The sequence below is a fragment of the Tympanuchus pallidicinctus genome, unplaced genomic scaffold, assembly GCF_026119805.1.
Source record: "Tympanuchus pallidicinctus isolate F22 unplaced genomic scaffold, pur_lepc_1.0 scaffold23, whole genome shotgun sequence".
Classification (NCBI taxonomy): domain Eukaryota; kingdom Metazoa; phylum Chordata; class Aves; order Galliformes; family Phasianidae; genus Tympanuchus; species Tympanuchus pallidicinctus.
In genome coordinates this window covers 5,329,265-5,342,621 of record NW_026294740.1, presented here as the reverse complement: position 1 = coordinate 5,342,621, position 13,357 = coordinate 5,329,265, and the positions used below count along the sequence as shown (strand labels likewise).

The 13,357-nt window shown below is 52.1% G+C and overlaps 1 protein-coding gene across 9 annotated transcripts in view; it reads left to right on the top strand.

Moving 5' to 3' along the window:
- The window catches only part of TBC1D16 (TBC1 domain family member 16), a 25,697-nt gene extending 12,340 nt beyond the window's left edge, over nucleotides 1-13,357 (top strand). For 5 of the 9 annotated variants that reach the window (XM_052687539.1, XM_052687538.1, XM_052687540.1 and 2 more), the window contains exons 4-12: nucleotides 3,557-3,787; nucleotides 4,383-4,542; nucleotides 5,543-5,710; nucleotides 6,456-6,604; nucleotides 7,315-7,449; nucleotides 7,876-8,062; nucleotides 9,137-9,316; nucleotides 10,174-10,320; nucleotides 10,739-13,357. In XM_052687539.1, coding sequence (XP_052543499.1) covers nucleotides 3,557-3,787; nucleotides 4,383-4,542; nucleotides 5,543-5,710; nucleotides 6,456-6,604; nucleotides 7,315-7,449; nucleotides 7,876-8,062; nucleotides 9,137-9,316; nucleotides 10,174-10,320; nucleotides 10,739-10,984 — 1,603 coding nt within the window. In that variant the 3' untranslated portion in view covers nucleotides 10,985-13,357. The remainder of the gene's footprint in view (nucleotides 1-3,556; nucleotides 3,788-4,382; nucleotides 4,543-5,542; nucleotides 5,711-6,455; nucleotides 6,605-7,314; nucleotides 7,450-7,875; nucleotides 8,063-9,136; nucleotides 9,317-10,173; nucleotides 10,321-10,738) is intronic. The other 4 variants (XM_052687546.1, XM_052687545.1, XM_052687544.1 and 1 more) reach the window with 4 other exon arrangements.

Below are 13,357 nucleotides of genomic sequence, written 5' to 3'. Positions count from 1 at the left end.
CCCGTGTCCTTCCATCGCTCTGCAGCATCATCCGGTGCAAGCAGGGCTATTTTGGCAAACTGCTTTGTTCCATATTACCTGTGTTCTTTTGCACTTCGTTCATCTATTGCTGAAATCAGCAGGTTTCACAATTCATTATACATGTATGTTGTCAAGGACACTCTTTTATTTATCAGAACAATAGATTTGGGCTCCAGCTACCCAACCTGACCTCACTTTGTGCCATCGCCGCACTCAGCGTTTAGGCGTTTTGGGATATCTTTGAACTTTTATTGATGGATTATTTATTTGAAGCCATCTGTCATTGGCGTTTCAGGCAGCTGATGCTGCCGTGAGCTGCGTCACCTTGCTGGAGAGAATCGGAACTGGAAGGTCAGTGCCTGTGGGGAGCTGTGGAGAAGCAGAGAAACATCAGCCCTGGGGAGGGAAAGGGCACGTTGTTCCCATTTCATGGTGCTCATACATTATGGTGATGCTTATTGTCTGTAAACAACGCTTCACAAGGCAGCGTGCAGGAATAGATGGGGCTGTGAGGCAGGCTGCAATTACTGGAGGTGTGCTTGAATGCAGTGGTGATGGAGAGCCAAGGGGAGAGGGTTTGGCTTTTGCAAGAGACTCTGGGAGGCGGCTGGGAGGCACTCAATAACTGCCACATCCCGTCTGCCATCCTCCCTCTTATAATTACACGTGTCACATCTTGTCATAAAATGAGTTATTAGATCTTTGTCGCTAAAATAGCCTTCCCATGTAATTGGTGCAGCTCTCTGCCCTGGCTCTGTAACAGTAATAACAACTGGTTTCCTGTCTCTGTGCAGCAGGTGCGTGTTGGCTGGACGGTAAGTCAGCCCCACTGCTGCAGGTCAGCCCCACAGTTCCTGCAGGTCTGCCCCACTGCTGTAAGTCATCCTGTTGCCAAGCAGTTCCTGCTGCAGCTGAAGCACAGGGCCAGCCTCACGCGGGCGTTATGCTTTGTAGATGCTGCAGAAGCTCATGGGACATAGAGGCATCGATTGCTGCAGCTGACGGTTGGGAGAAAATGCATCACTCCCTGATCTTGCAGCAGCAAGACTGAGATGTATTTTGTAACAAGAGAGTGATGGGACTTGAGCAAAGAGAAAAGGTGTCACTGGCCTTGTGGCTGTGTCCGTGGGCTTCCTGCCTCTAGGTTTGCTAATTCACCTGATAATCTTTTCCTCTGTCCCTTCTGTTCCCTTGGGGATTGCATGTGTTCTCCTGGCAGTCTGCTGTCTCTGGTTCCCACGGCCCCAGCTCTCTCTTAAATATTCCTCCAGCATTTTGCCTTGCACTGGTGCAAATCCCTCATCCAGCAGGTATAATAGTCTGGCTTTCATAAATAATAAATGGGAAAATTTTTCCCTTGTGTCTGCACATCAAGTGTGCCTGGATGGAGAACTCCCCAGAAGCCACAGAACCAGTGCTGTTAGTGCTATGTTCCACTACTTGGGTACGTTAACAGTGCTTTAAGAAGTAGACTCACAGTTTAGAGTCTTTCCATTCCTTTTTATTGTTCTTTTTTTCCCCAGTATTGATGTATAAAGGAAAAAGTGACCCTAAACACGGCGAGGATTTTTTCCCCTCAGTTCCCACAGTGCCTGAATGCACACGGTGTGCATGGGGCAGCAGATCCCAGTGAGCCATTGCTGTGCCTCTGTTCAGCTCTGCACACAGATACAAGAACCTCTGCTCAGTCTTACAGTTGGTTTGAGTCACCTCTTCCAGGGCAATCCTGTGGAACCAGCTGTGCCTGCTGAGTGTTGCTTCACAAATACCAGCTGCTTACAGCAAGCAGTCCCACACGGCTGCCCTGCACCAGGACTCCTGTTATTTTTGCATTCATGTGAGCTACAGAGCGCTTTAGGAAGGTGTTACATTTCGCAGCTTGAGCTGAAAATAGCACTTGAATTTTCGCAAAGACCTGAACAATTTTCATGGGGAAGAACTTCAAGATCTCCAAGTCCAACCCCAACCCATCCCCACCATGCCCACTCACCACAGTCCTCAGCATCATGGCTCTGGAACACCCCCAGGGACGGTGACTCCCCCACTCCCTGGGCAGCAGTGCCAGTGCCTGGCTGCTCTTTCCAAGTACAAATTTCTCCTGCTATCCAATCTGAATCTCTGCAGTGCAGTGCAAGGCCATCGCCTCTCATCCCATTGCTGTTAACTGGGAGCAGAGCTTGACCTCCACCTCTGATACAAGCCTACATGCTGTTGGCCGCCTTCTTGGTGGCTCACATTCAGGCAGCTGTGCCCCAGCACCCCCAGGCAGCTTTCCAACCACCGTGCCCCAAGCCTGCAGCGTTGCATGGCCTTATTGAGACCAAAGTGCTGCACGGGCACACCGAGACAGAGCAGCACATCATCACAAACGGAGCCATGGAGCTGCTCTTCGAGCAGGCAGCCGTGCGGCGTTTGTCCGTACACAATGCTGCGGAGTGAAGGAAGGGGCTTTGGGGGCTGCTTCCCATGCGGGTGGGCGCTGAGGCTTTGAGCCATCCGTTGGAACCGTTAAAAATGTCACCCACAGCCAAGGGGGATGTCCGGAGCCCCGGCCATTGGGGTGCAGTGACCTGAACCACGGGCAGATGCTGCGCGCGGGGCTCGGCCCTGTGCAGGAGCACCGCAGCCGGGCTCGGCAGGCATACTGATGTGCTGTGCTGCAGATGCATGCTGAGTGTGTGATTTTCAGCGTTCAGTGCCTACATTGTTAGATAAGCGGATTAGAAAACATTGCATAAAGTGGCATTGCAGGGGGCTGTCTTTATACCTGCTACTTGCCTTGTTTTGCAAACCCTGATTTCACAGCGGAACCCATTCAGAGCTTGCTCTGAGATTGTTCACATGTATTGGCCTTTTTAAGAACCGAGGGGTCACAGTTTCAGATTCACTTAATTCTCAAAGCAGTGATATTTTTCTTTTGGGATCGGGGCTGGTGGCGGGCATGCAGGGCCTTTGCTCTGAGCTCAGTTTGCTTCTTGGGGTGGATGCATGGATGCAGCATGCTCCCAGCTCCCTGCATGCTCCCAGCTCCCTGCAGCATGCTGCTTCACTCTCCTGCTCCAGGCTGGCTTTGAGCTCATGTGTCACTTCCCGCTCCTTAACTCCCCAAGTGCCAAGCTTGCAAATGGGAACCTGAAGCCATGTATATCTGAATTGAGGCTTGTGGGGCTTGCTTGCATGGATCAAGTTCAGGAGAAGCCTCTTTTGGTCTTGCTGTGTTCAGAGGGACTTCACAGCTGATACCCAGGGTGCACAGCTCACCTCCCCAGGCAGTGGTGGGGAACACATCCACCCTCTCCAGTTCTGTGTGCAGCAGACCAAACCCAGGAGCGCCTGTTGGGATGGCAGGGCATTGATTTCAATAAAAATCATTTAATCTCTTTTGTAAGCAGCCTGTTATTGATTCCCTAGACCTGCCCTGAATTCCAATGTCAGAGCTCTGGGAAAGATGCATAGCCTTGTGGCAGCCGTGATTGTCACATGCAACTGCAGCTCCTGGCTAACGCTGCTGGGCTCTCCCCTCACTCTGCTACAGGGACACAGGTGATGGCTGCAGGGACACAGGTGATGGCTGCAGGGATGCATGTGATGACCACGTGCCAGGTTCCCACTGCTGCACAGAGAGCCCCAACGGCAGCACCCAGAGCCCAGAGAGCAGCGGGCGAACGCAGGGAGAGGAGCAGCAGAAGGTGGGAGCCCTGGAGCAGATCTGCGGAGTCTTCAGAGTGGACCTGGGACAAATGAGATCCCTGCGCCTTTTCTTTAGGTAACCTTTCTTTAGGCACCTTTCACAGAGGTGCCGTGAGGCAGGCTTCAGGGGTTTGTTCTCCAGGAAAGATAAAATGCAGTTCCTTGGCATACTGGGAGGGTAAGGGTGCTCTTAGCAGCACGAGGGAAGCTCTTGGTGGAACAGCCTCACAGTGCTCTGGTTCAGTGGTCACATCCAAAGCTGTCAGATGGTTTCTGCCTTGTTTGAAGGGAGGGCTTCATTACAGTTTGCTTTCCTCTCACTGCAATCCGACGTCCCCTTCCTGCGGGGCACCTCCTCACCCTGTGAGGTGACCTGAAGAGGAGAATGCTCCAGGGATATCTGTGCTGGCCTCCAAGTGCCCAAAGGGAAGCTGTAGGGAAGAAGAGGACAGACTAGCAGGGTCTGCTGATGCACAGGTTGCCCAGAGAGATGGTGGTGCCCCATCCCTGCAGACAGCCAAGGGCAGGGATGGCCTGTGAGCACTGATGGAGCTGTGGGTGCCCCTGCTCAGGGCAGGGGTGGCACCAGATGGCCTTTAGGGTCCCTTCCAGCTCCAACCATCCTGTGATGGTATGATTCTGATTCTAACCCCACTTTGCCCTCCCCACAGCGACGAGGCATGCACCTGTGGGCAGCTGGTAGTCGCCAGCAGGGAGAGCCAGTACAAGATCTTCCATTTTCACCATGGAGGCCTGGATAAAGTGTCAGAGGTGTTCCAGCAGTGGAAGTACTGCACCGAGACCCACCTGAAGGAGCAGGTAGCGGGCAAGGTGGGGCAGGGGACTTCTCACAAGGAGTTGGGGAAATTAAGCTGTGAGGTTCCATCACTAAATAGGGCAGCAAGGCACCGACTGTTATTGGGATACAGCCAGCAGTTAGCTGGGAGGTCTTGGTGGTGTTTGTTCATCCTCATCCGTTCCTGTTCTGCCTGTGGAATGTAGAGCAGATAAGGCAGGAACCTCGTTAGGGGGTAATTTTGCTGGCTGTGGTGTGCAGGTAGATCAGCACTGTGCTCTGGGTGGTGAGGTGGCTGGGAACCAATTTCCAGTGCAGCAGTGCACTGCTGTCCGAGCCTTTCATCCATTTTGTGAAGCATAGCATACTGCATCTGAAAATGTTTTGACAAGGCGTATTGCCATATTTTGTTCAATCTACATACAAATGTGATAAGAGCTGTTTAATTATCTGTTTAAGATACTATATGTGCTTATTAGTAACAGTGATTTTTAAATTTCCATCCTTCCCACAGAGACCCCTGCTGCTTTTCTTATTGTGGTCGCATGGGCTCACTTTTTGCATTGAACAACCTTTGATTTTTAAATTAAATGTCAGCTGCAGTCTTGCACTGGGATCAGGAGTGCCCTTAGAGAGCCTGGCAGTGCCGTTCCCCGCTTGCCTAACAGCAATCCCTTTGTATATGGCCAATCATATGTAATTTATTGCAGGCATTCCTGGCAGGGTGAAGTTTTGCTGTAAGCAGCATTAATTCGCTTTCAGGTCAGGGATAAGATGGGGGGAGGAATAGGAAACTGTGTTGTTTTTGGTGGTTTTTTAAGATGAAGCTGTTTTGTGGCGCTCTGATTTTTAATTATTCTAATCACTCGTGCTATTGTAATGGTTGGAATTAAGAGAACAACCTTGCTAAGTGCTGTGCCTGCTACAAGAACCACAGGGAAAGGTTTTGCTGCTCCCCACGTCTCCGCTGTGCCGCTATCTGCCTCCCGCCTTCATTTTTGTTCTGTTTGGTTTTGTTTTGCTCCCCTCGCTCAGCAGCTCGCTGATGAGAAGACATGCATGCAGTTCTCCATCCGTCGGCCCAAGCTGCCCTCATCAGAGACTCACCCAGAGGAGAACGCCTACCGGCGCCTCGACGTGTCAGCATGGCTCAGCCACCTGAACCACTGCGGGCAGGTGGAGGAGGAGTACAAGCTGCAGAAGGTGAGTTGAGGCTGCTGCTCTGTGCTGGGCAGAGTCCTGCAGTGGAAGCTTGGTTTGCTTTCGGGGCAGGTGATGTTGGAAGGGATGAAGGTTGCTCGTGGTGCATGGCTGGAGGTGTTGGTGGGACCGCAGAGCGCTTGCAGGTGAGATCTGAGCATCATCCCAAGGAGGCAGCAGGATGGGTAAACCAACGCGTCTGTGCTCTGCGTGCTGTGAGCAAATCAAAGAAAGAAAAATTGAGGTGACTGTATGAAAGAATGCGGGGCTTTCAGGGGAGCACCGGGTCCGGGTCTTGAGAGGGGTTTGCAGTGAAATGCGGTGTCTCCAAGATTGGGGATTAAGCCGTGACATGAGAACGACACGTTAATCATAGAGCCACTCCAGGGGGGGTTATTGACATTGAAATGAGCCCGATTTGTGTCTCGTCTGGGAATAGAAGGCCAGCACTTTCCCTCTAAACATGTGCAAATTGCAGGAGCTTGAATCAAGGCGTCACTTGTCAGGAGAGAGCTGCAAAGCCACGCAGCACAGTGGCAGGCAGTTCCTTGTTGCTGTTTTTGGGAATGCTAAAGCTGAACCGGTCCTAACTTCTGTTCAGACAGCCAAGGTCAGGCTGGACGGGGCGCTGAGCACTGATGGAGCTGTGGGTGTCCCTGCTTAGCACGGGGGGTGGGACCAGATGCCCTTCAGCATCTCTTCCAACTCAAACCTTCCTATGATTCTACGGTTCTGTTCTTCCTTCCAGGCCATTTTCTTTGGTGGGATCGATATGTCCATCCGTGGGGAAGTGTGGCCTTTCCTGCTGCACTACTACAGCTACGAGTCCACCTCTGAGGAGAGGGAGGCACTGAGGGTGCAGAAGAGGAAGGAGTACTTTGAGATCCAGGAGAAGAGGTAACAGAGTGGCCTCAGCCTCGGCTGCTCCCCTCTCTTTAGCTTCTAACTCCAAAGAGCTGCTGGGGACAGAGGTGAAGGGAGCAGATTTGCTCTCAGCACAGCCAGTCTTACTCCAATGTTATCTCACCCAGCTCCTGGAGCAGCACCAGCAGCACCATGCAGGGAGTTTGTCTCGCAGGCAAGGCTATGGCATGATGTGCTAGGCTTAGCAGGCTGAAGGTGAAAACAGGATTTTAGGTTTCTTCATGAATGTATCTGGATGTAAAAATAGGGAAGAAGAAGATATGTCAAATTTAAGGAAGTTATTACTGCCGGAACTGTGCTTTGCAAACTGATTGTGGGTACATTTGAGCTGGAGAGAGATTGTGGTATTATTATTTTGGAGTAAATTGCAGCAGAGTGGTGAGTTCTGGTGTGACACCCACAAGGAGCAGTGGAGAGCATCATCAGCTGCTCCAGACGTCGACTTCATCACAAAACACACTGTGTCACCCTCTCAGAACCCAGGAGGCTCCTTCTGATAATGCCTTTGGACAGAAGATGTGCTGTTCTGGACAGACCACTTGTCTGCTTTTCAACTGATGAGAAAACTCAGTATAGAAATAGGGTTTTTTTCTCAAAGCTAAAGCTGAAGTAAGGCTGTTTGTTCTTTGTGACGGTCCTGTGCCTGTAGTCTCAACATACCTGTGTTGCTGTTCAATTTTCAGGCTTTCCATGTCTCCAGATGAGCAGAAGGATTTCTGGCGCAAGGTGCAGTTCACAGTAGACAAGGATGTTGTGAGGACTGACCGCAGCAACCAGTTCTTCCGAGGGGAAAACAACCCCAATGTGGAAACAATGAGGTGATGTGTCTGATCTCAGCGTCCCACACAGTGCCCTACTGAGCACGTAGGAAACTCCAGGACTCCCCATGGCCCAGGCTGCCTCTGCTGCTGCCTTGGGAATACTGAAGAGCATCACACATAGGATGGCTGGACCAGAGGATGCAAAAATAACTCCTTCCCCAGAGCTCTCACCACTGCCATCCCCTAGCTTCCCTGCACATAAAAGAGGGGGGAGCCTTCTGCAGCTCTGGGAGTACAGAGTGCTGCAGCAGGGTCGTGGGCAGGTGCTTATGGCTGTGGTCCTGCTGATGGGGTGGAAGACCAGCCCTCAGAGTCTTCTTGATGGGTGCGGGACTCGTCAACATGTTCCTGGTGAATGGTTGGGGTAGGATGGAAGGGCCGTGCCCTCCACGTCTCACCTCTTCTCTTGCATGTCTCCTCCAGGAGGATCTTGCTGAACTACGCAGTGTTTAACCCAGCTATTGGGTATTCCCAAGGCATGTCCGACCTGGTCGCCCCAATCCTGGCAGAGGTCCTGGATGAGTCGGATACTTTCTGGTGTTTTGTGGGATTGATGCAGAACACCATCTTCATCAGCTCGCCCCGGGACGAGGATATGGAGAAACAGCTGGTGAGGAAGAGGGCTGGGCTCGGTTTGGTCCTGTCTGTAATTTCTCCCTTCCTCATTCAAACTGGAGGAATGACGTAAAGCTGTTAACTGGTCTGTGTGAAATCATGCACCAAAGCCACAAAGTATCCGATGGATAAAATGAATCTCAGGTGATTGAGGCACTCCAGGGGCAATTATAGGCAATAAGTTGTCAGTCAAGTTGCCTTGGCTGTGCTGAAGGATTCTGATTCAAGGAATCTTTTATGGTCATCTTTTATTTAGGATTCTGCTGCCTTTTTCTCTGTGCTTCTGTCAGGCAGAGGAGACTCACTCATTTGTTTCCATCCTGATTTGGGGGCATTAGGTATGAATGAGGCGTAGTAGTGGAGCTGCAGCCCTCTGTATGAGCTTTTTTGAAGGTTTAACATTTTTAATGGATATCTTTTTAATGATATCCAAATGAAAAGCCTTTCCTATCTGGCACAGTCACTTAAAATAAAGTGACCTTGCTGAAAAATAGAAACCTTTTAGGTTTGAACATTAATGTCAGTTGCTCGCTGGTCAGAATCCTGGGAAACACATTTTAAATCTGAACCCTCTTGTCCAGGTCATGGTGGCACTGATGTACAATGGTAAATTTGTCACGGAAGCCTGGTGGGGTGCTGCAGGTGAGGTGCAGTCATTGTATGGATTATGCTCTGCAGCGTGCCCATAGCATCAGGCTTCTTAAAATCACTCACACGTTGCTCAGCCCCCGCTGAAATGAAATGCTGCAGGTAGCCACATCCTGTCTGCACTCAAGGGCTGCGTGCTGCTTTGCCCAGCCCGACTCTCCCCATCTTCCTTTAGCAGTCAAAGGATTTTCTTTTCACCCTCCCTGCTTCTTTGTGGAATAGCTGCAGTGGCCCGGGCTGCTCCTGGCTGAACGTAAGGAGCTGCCTGTGAGCCGGGGCCGTGAGCTGGGGCTCTGTGTGGGAGGACAAAACCCAAACCAGTGTTAGCAGGCCTGGCTTGTGCTGGGGACGTGGGGGGGTTCGGGGGGCTCTGGGGGTCCTGGCACACAGGCAGTGGCTCAGCCAAGTGCATCTCTTGCAGATGTACCTGCGGGAGCTGCTGAGGCTCATGCACCCACGCTTCTACCAGCACCTTTCTGCCCTGGGGGAGGACGGCCTGCAGATGCTCTTCTGTCACCGCTGGATCCTCCTCTGCTTTAAACGGGAGTTCCCCGACGCTGAGGCTCTGCGCATGTGGGAAGCCTGCTGGGCACACTACCAGGTGGGAGTCCATGCAGCACACAGGCAGTGTGCTTTGCTGAGCCCTCACCTCAGCACCCTGCGGGGTTTTCCTTAAAGGCCCTTCGTAGCAAAGTATCCGAAATCAGTTACACTGCAGGCATTCCCTCTCCCGCAGCGCTCTCTTAGCTGAGATGGGACAGCTTGGTTTTGTCTTTGCCGGGTTCTGCTTTGATTTGCTGGAAGGTAACCTTGAAAGAAATGGGAAGTCATACAAATTGCACGTGGAGCTGCCTGGTGAAGGCACTGAGGAGCTGCCTGAGCTACTTTATGCTCACAGACAGATCGGCTCCGAAGGGCTCTGCTTCATTTACAAAACTGTTCATTCATCAAAGTGCAGGTTCCCCTAATTTGAACATTTGCAGCACTGACACCTGAAAAGTCTGTTTCACAAGCTTGTGTTCCTTGTGGGCATCTTCCAGCAGTTTTCCCTGTCAGATGTTGTGGGGAGACTGTAGATATTTCAGAGTCTGTAACTACCAAAGGGGTTTACCTGTAGAACAAAAGGATGGACGCTGCTCCCCAGCTTGGGGATGCCTATGCTTTTCAGAATGTGCTGACCATCCGTTCTGAGGTTCAGACTCCTCTTTAACAGCTGGACAATGTCTTCCCAGAGCCACCAGTCTGCTTTGAAAGCTGTGGCCCAAACCACACTCCCACACTTTAAAGGTGAGAGACTTTGACTCAGCTGTGATTCAGAATCCACAACAACTCCTTTATGAGCACCACTAAGCAGAACTGGAAGGAGCAACAAATCTCTCTTCAGGACGTGCTTGTGGAGGGTGGGGAGCCAGAGCTCAGCTTCCACCTGCTGTAACCCAGCCCGTGTTCTCCTTGCAGACAGACTACTTCCACCTCTTCATCTGTGTGGCCATCGTGGTGATTTATGGGGATGATGTCATTGAACAACAGCTGGCCACCGATCAGATGCTGCTGCATTTCGGCAACCTGGCTATGCACATGAACGGAGAACTCGTACTCAGGAAGGTAAATGTCTGCATGCTGAGGTGGGCTCTCAGGCCCATGAGATGAGTCAGAGCATGGAGAAAACCAGGGACTGGTGCTTCATCTTCCTCACCTCCTGTAAACCCTGCTTGCCTGCAGCCAGCAAGAACAGGGTGATGCTGCTGGGACGTGCCTGCACACAGCAGCACCAAGCCCAGGCTGCAGGGCAGATGCAGGCACTGCGGTGCCGAGGGGCAGGAATCCCATGCTGAGAGCAGCTCCTGCTAAATCCACCTGCTGGCAATGCCTTCAGGCCCCATTTAACCTCCAGCTGGCTGTTCAGGAGGGGTGCCCCAAGTTTTGACTCCTATCACAGAGCTGAGCAGGGCCCGATGGCAACCCCAGTGCTTTGTATCCACACCCTGGCACGTGGGAATGACTTTGTCTCTCTCCCCTCTAGGCGAGGAGCCTGCTCTATCAGTTCCACCTGCTGCCCCGCATCCCCTGCAGTCTGCACGACCTGTGCCAGCTGTGTGGGACGGGGATGTGGGACAGCGGCTTCATCCCTGCAGTGGAGTGTTCTGGTCACCACCCCGCAGCCGAGGGCTGCCCCTATGGGGGGCTGGTGGAGGATTCTTCTCCCAAGGCAGGAGGTGAAGGCAGGAGAGGAGTGAAAACACACGACATCTTCAATTTCCGAAAATAGCTGGAGAGGAACCGGGAGCTCCAGAGGAAGAGGGAAGGGCAGGAAGGATGTGCAGAGGAAAAATGTGGAGGACAAAAATGGAGGGGAGGTTTGTCAAGGCTCCAGAGAGGACTGGAAGGGGGAGAATGAAAGAGGGATGGAGTCTGTGTGCAGGAGAATGGCACCGTGTGAGCGGAGGAACGGGGCGAAACGCACCCAACCAGGAACAGCGTTTGCACGTGCTTGGATTTGATCTTCATAGGAACACAAAGTGTTTCTAGACCTTCACAAGGACTTTTTTACTCTGCCTCTGAGACTGGACTGGTTGGGAACCAGAAGTTGTACCTTGCTGATGAGAAGCGTGAACACTAATGAGAGCCGAGTGCCCCCAGCAGAGTGTGTGGCTGGTGGGGGGGGGGGCAGGGCCCTGCAGCATCCCTGCACCCCGAGCACACGTGCTTCAACCAGAACAATGCCTCTTGGTGGCTTCTCTCTAACGCCACGACGATCATTTTAATTACAATCTGCCAAAAATAAACCTGCAGACCATTGGGACTGCAGGGAAAGTATCTGTTCTGTTGGTGAGGAAGAGCTGGTCACCTGAAGGCCATCTCTCGCTCTCTCTGTTTTTACATGGCATGCCTGCTGGCGTGATTCTTCTCCTTTTGTACAGAGAGTGCACAGCCACGGGTCTTACAGCACTGCTTTCTGTAGTCAGGGTATTTCATAGACACCTTTTGGAGTTTACTTCTTTGTGACATTACAGCAAAGCTGCTGCTTTATGCTGCCAGCCGCAGACTTTAGAACCTTGTTTATGGAATTCTGTTGTTTCTAGTGTGTTTCCAACGTGTTCCCTTTGGCTCTTCCCAACGACTGAATATTTTCTGTCCTTATTTGTTTTTGCCATAGGCACGTGGGGCGGACCCAGCGCTCCTCAGCTGATGCCACCCGTATGCACTCTTCCCCATCCTGAAAGAAAAACAAAACTTGGTTTGTTGCAGTTGTTTTTGCTGAGCTGTCTTTGGTAAACGTTTCCCTTGAAGTATTTTTGGAAGGACAGCATGTTTTCACTGCTGCCTTCTATAAAATCTGCCAACTGGAAGCTGTGCTGAGGCCTTGAGTGCAGCCATGTTGCCAAATACGAAACGTCTTTACCAAATCCACTGGCAGCCAAAGGTGTGTGCTGAGCCAAAGCTCGTGCCAAGAGGAGTCTGGGGAAAGCTTCCTTAGGAACGGACGTGGAGATGGGCTAGCAGAGGGCCGTGCTGGTTTTGCTGCTTCCTTCTGCCCAGCGCTGTGGCACTGAGCCCGGCAGGCAGGTTGGTGCAGAGCACAGTGCTGTGCTGAGACCCACCAAGCACATGCTGCTTCCCCAGTGGGAGAAGTCCTGGCCTCAGGCTGCACCTCGAGGCTGCAACGCTGTGCTGGGGCAACTCTAGAGGGTCCAGCACTGCTCCTGCTGCAGCAAATAGGAGGCAACGGGAGGAGCTGAAGTCGATAATTTCTGGTGTTATTTTTTCTGCCATTGAAATGTCGTGCAGCGATGTGGAAATCACTCAGGATTTGTTTGGTGACAAACAGCACTGCGGTTCTCCCACGCGTGGCACAGCCCAAAGCAGGGCACTGCTGGGATCTCCTTGACCCCCCACCTGCTGCCACCCGATGTCCCACGGCAGATTTCAGCCATTTGCAGCGCCATGGCCCCAGTGTTGGCTGCTGGTAACTCACGGTGCCTCTATTAAATTCACACTAAATGTCCACAGCTCTCTGTGCTGGCATCGTTCCTGTGTCAGACGGCAGTGGTTGGGGTTGGCTGTTCTCTGGGCAGCTGCTGCTCAGGGGAGCGACGTGGTGTTTGCCTGTTGTGAGCTGCACTCAATATTCCCCTTCCTCCTGCTCCTGTGTCAGGGTAGGGGGCAGCAGGTTGGGGGCTGCAGGGCTGCCATCCCCAGGGCTGCATGCAGGCAGTGAGCTGCAAATTGTGGGCACGGGAATGGCTGCAGACACTGCTGAGCTGTCAGTGGGGCTGTGCAGGAACACCACGCTCTGGAAGCTGGTGCATCACCCTCTGTGTCTCCCTGCTTGGCTCAAACACACAGCAGCAGGGACAGCTGCATCATGGTCACCTCGTGCCCAAAACGCCTTCCAACTGCTTTGTGACTGCTTTGTGCTCCTTGTCCCCACAGACTGCTCCCAGACCAGGCTGCTGGAAACCCAAAGGAAGCTCCTGAAATATTTTCACAGCCAATTTTATTGCAGTCTGCATTTCGGCCAAGAGTTCCCACAGAATCCAAGTGTCCAAAAGTCACCACCCTCCGAATGCAGTTGATTTCTTCCTCCAGCTCTGAAAGGCAGCTCTCTCTAAGGTCATGCTTATAAAGGGCTTTGAAAACA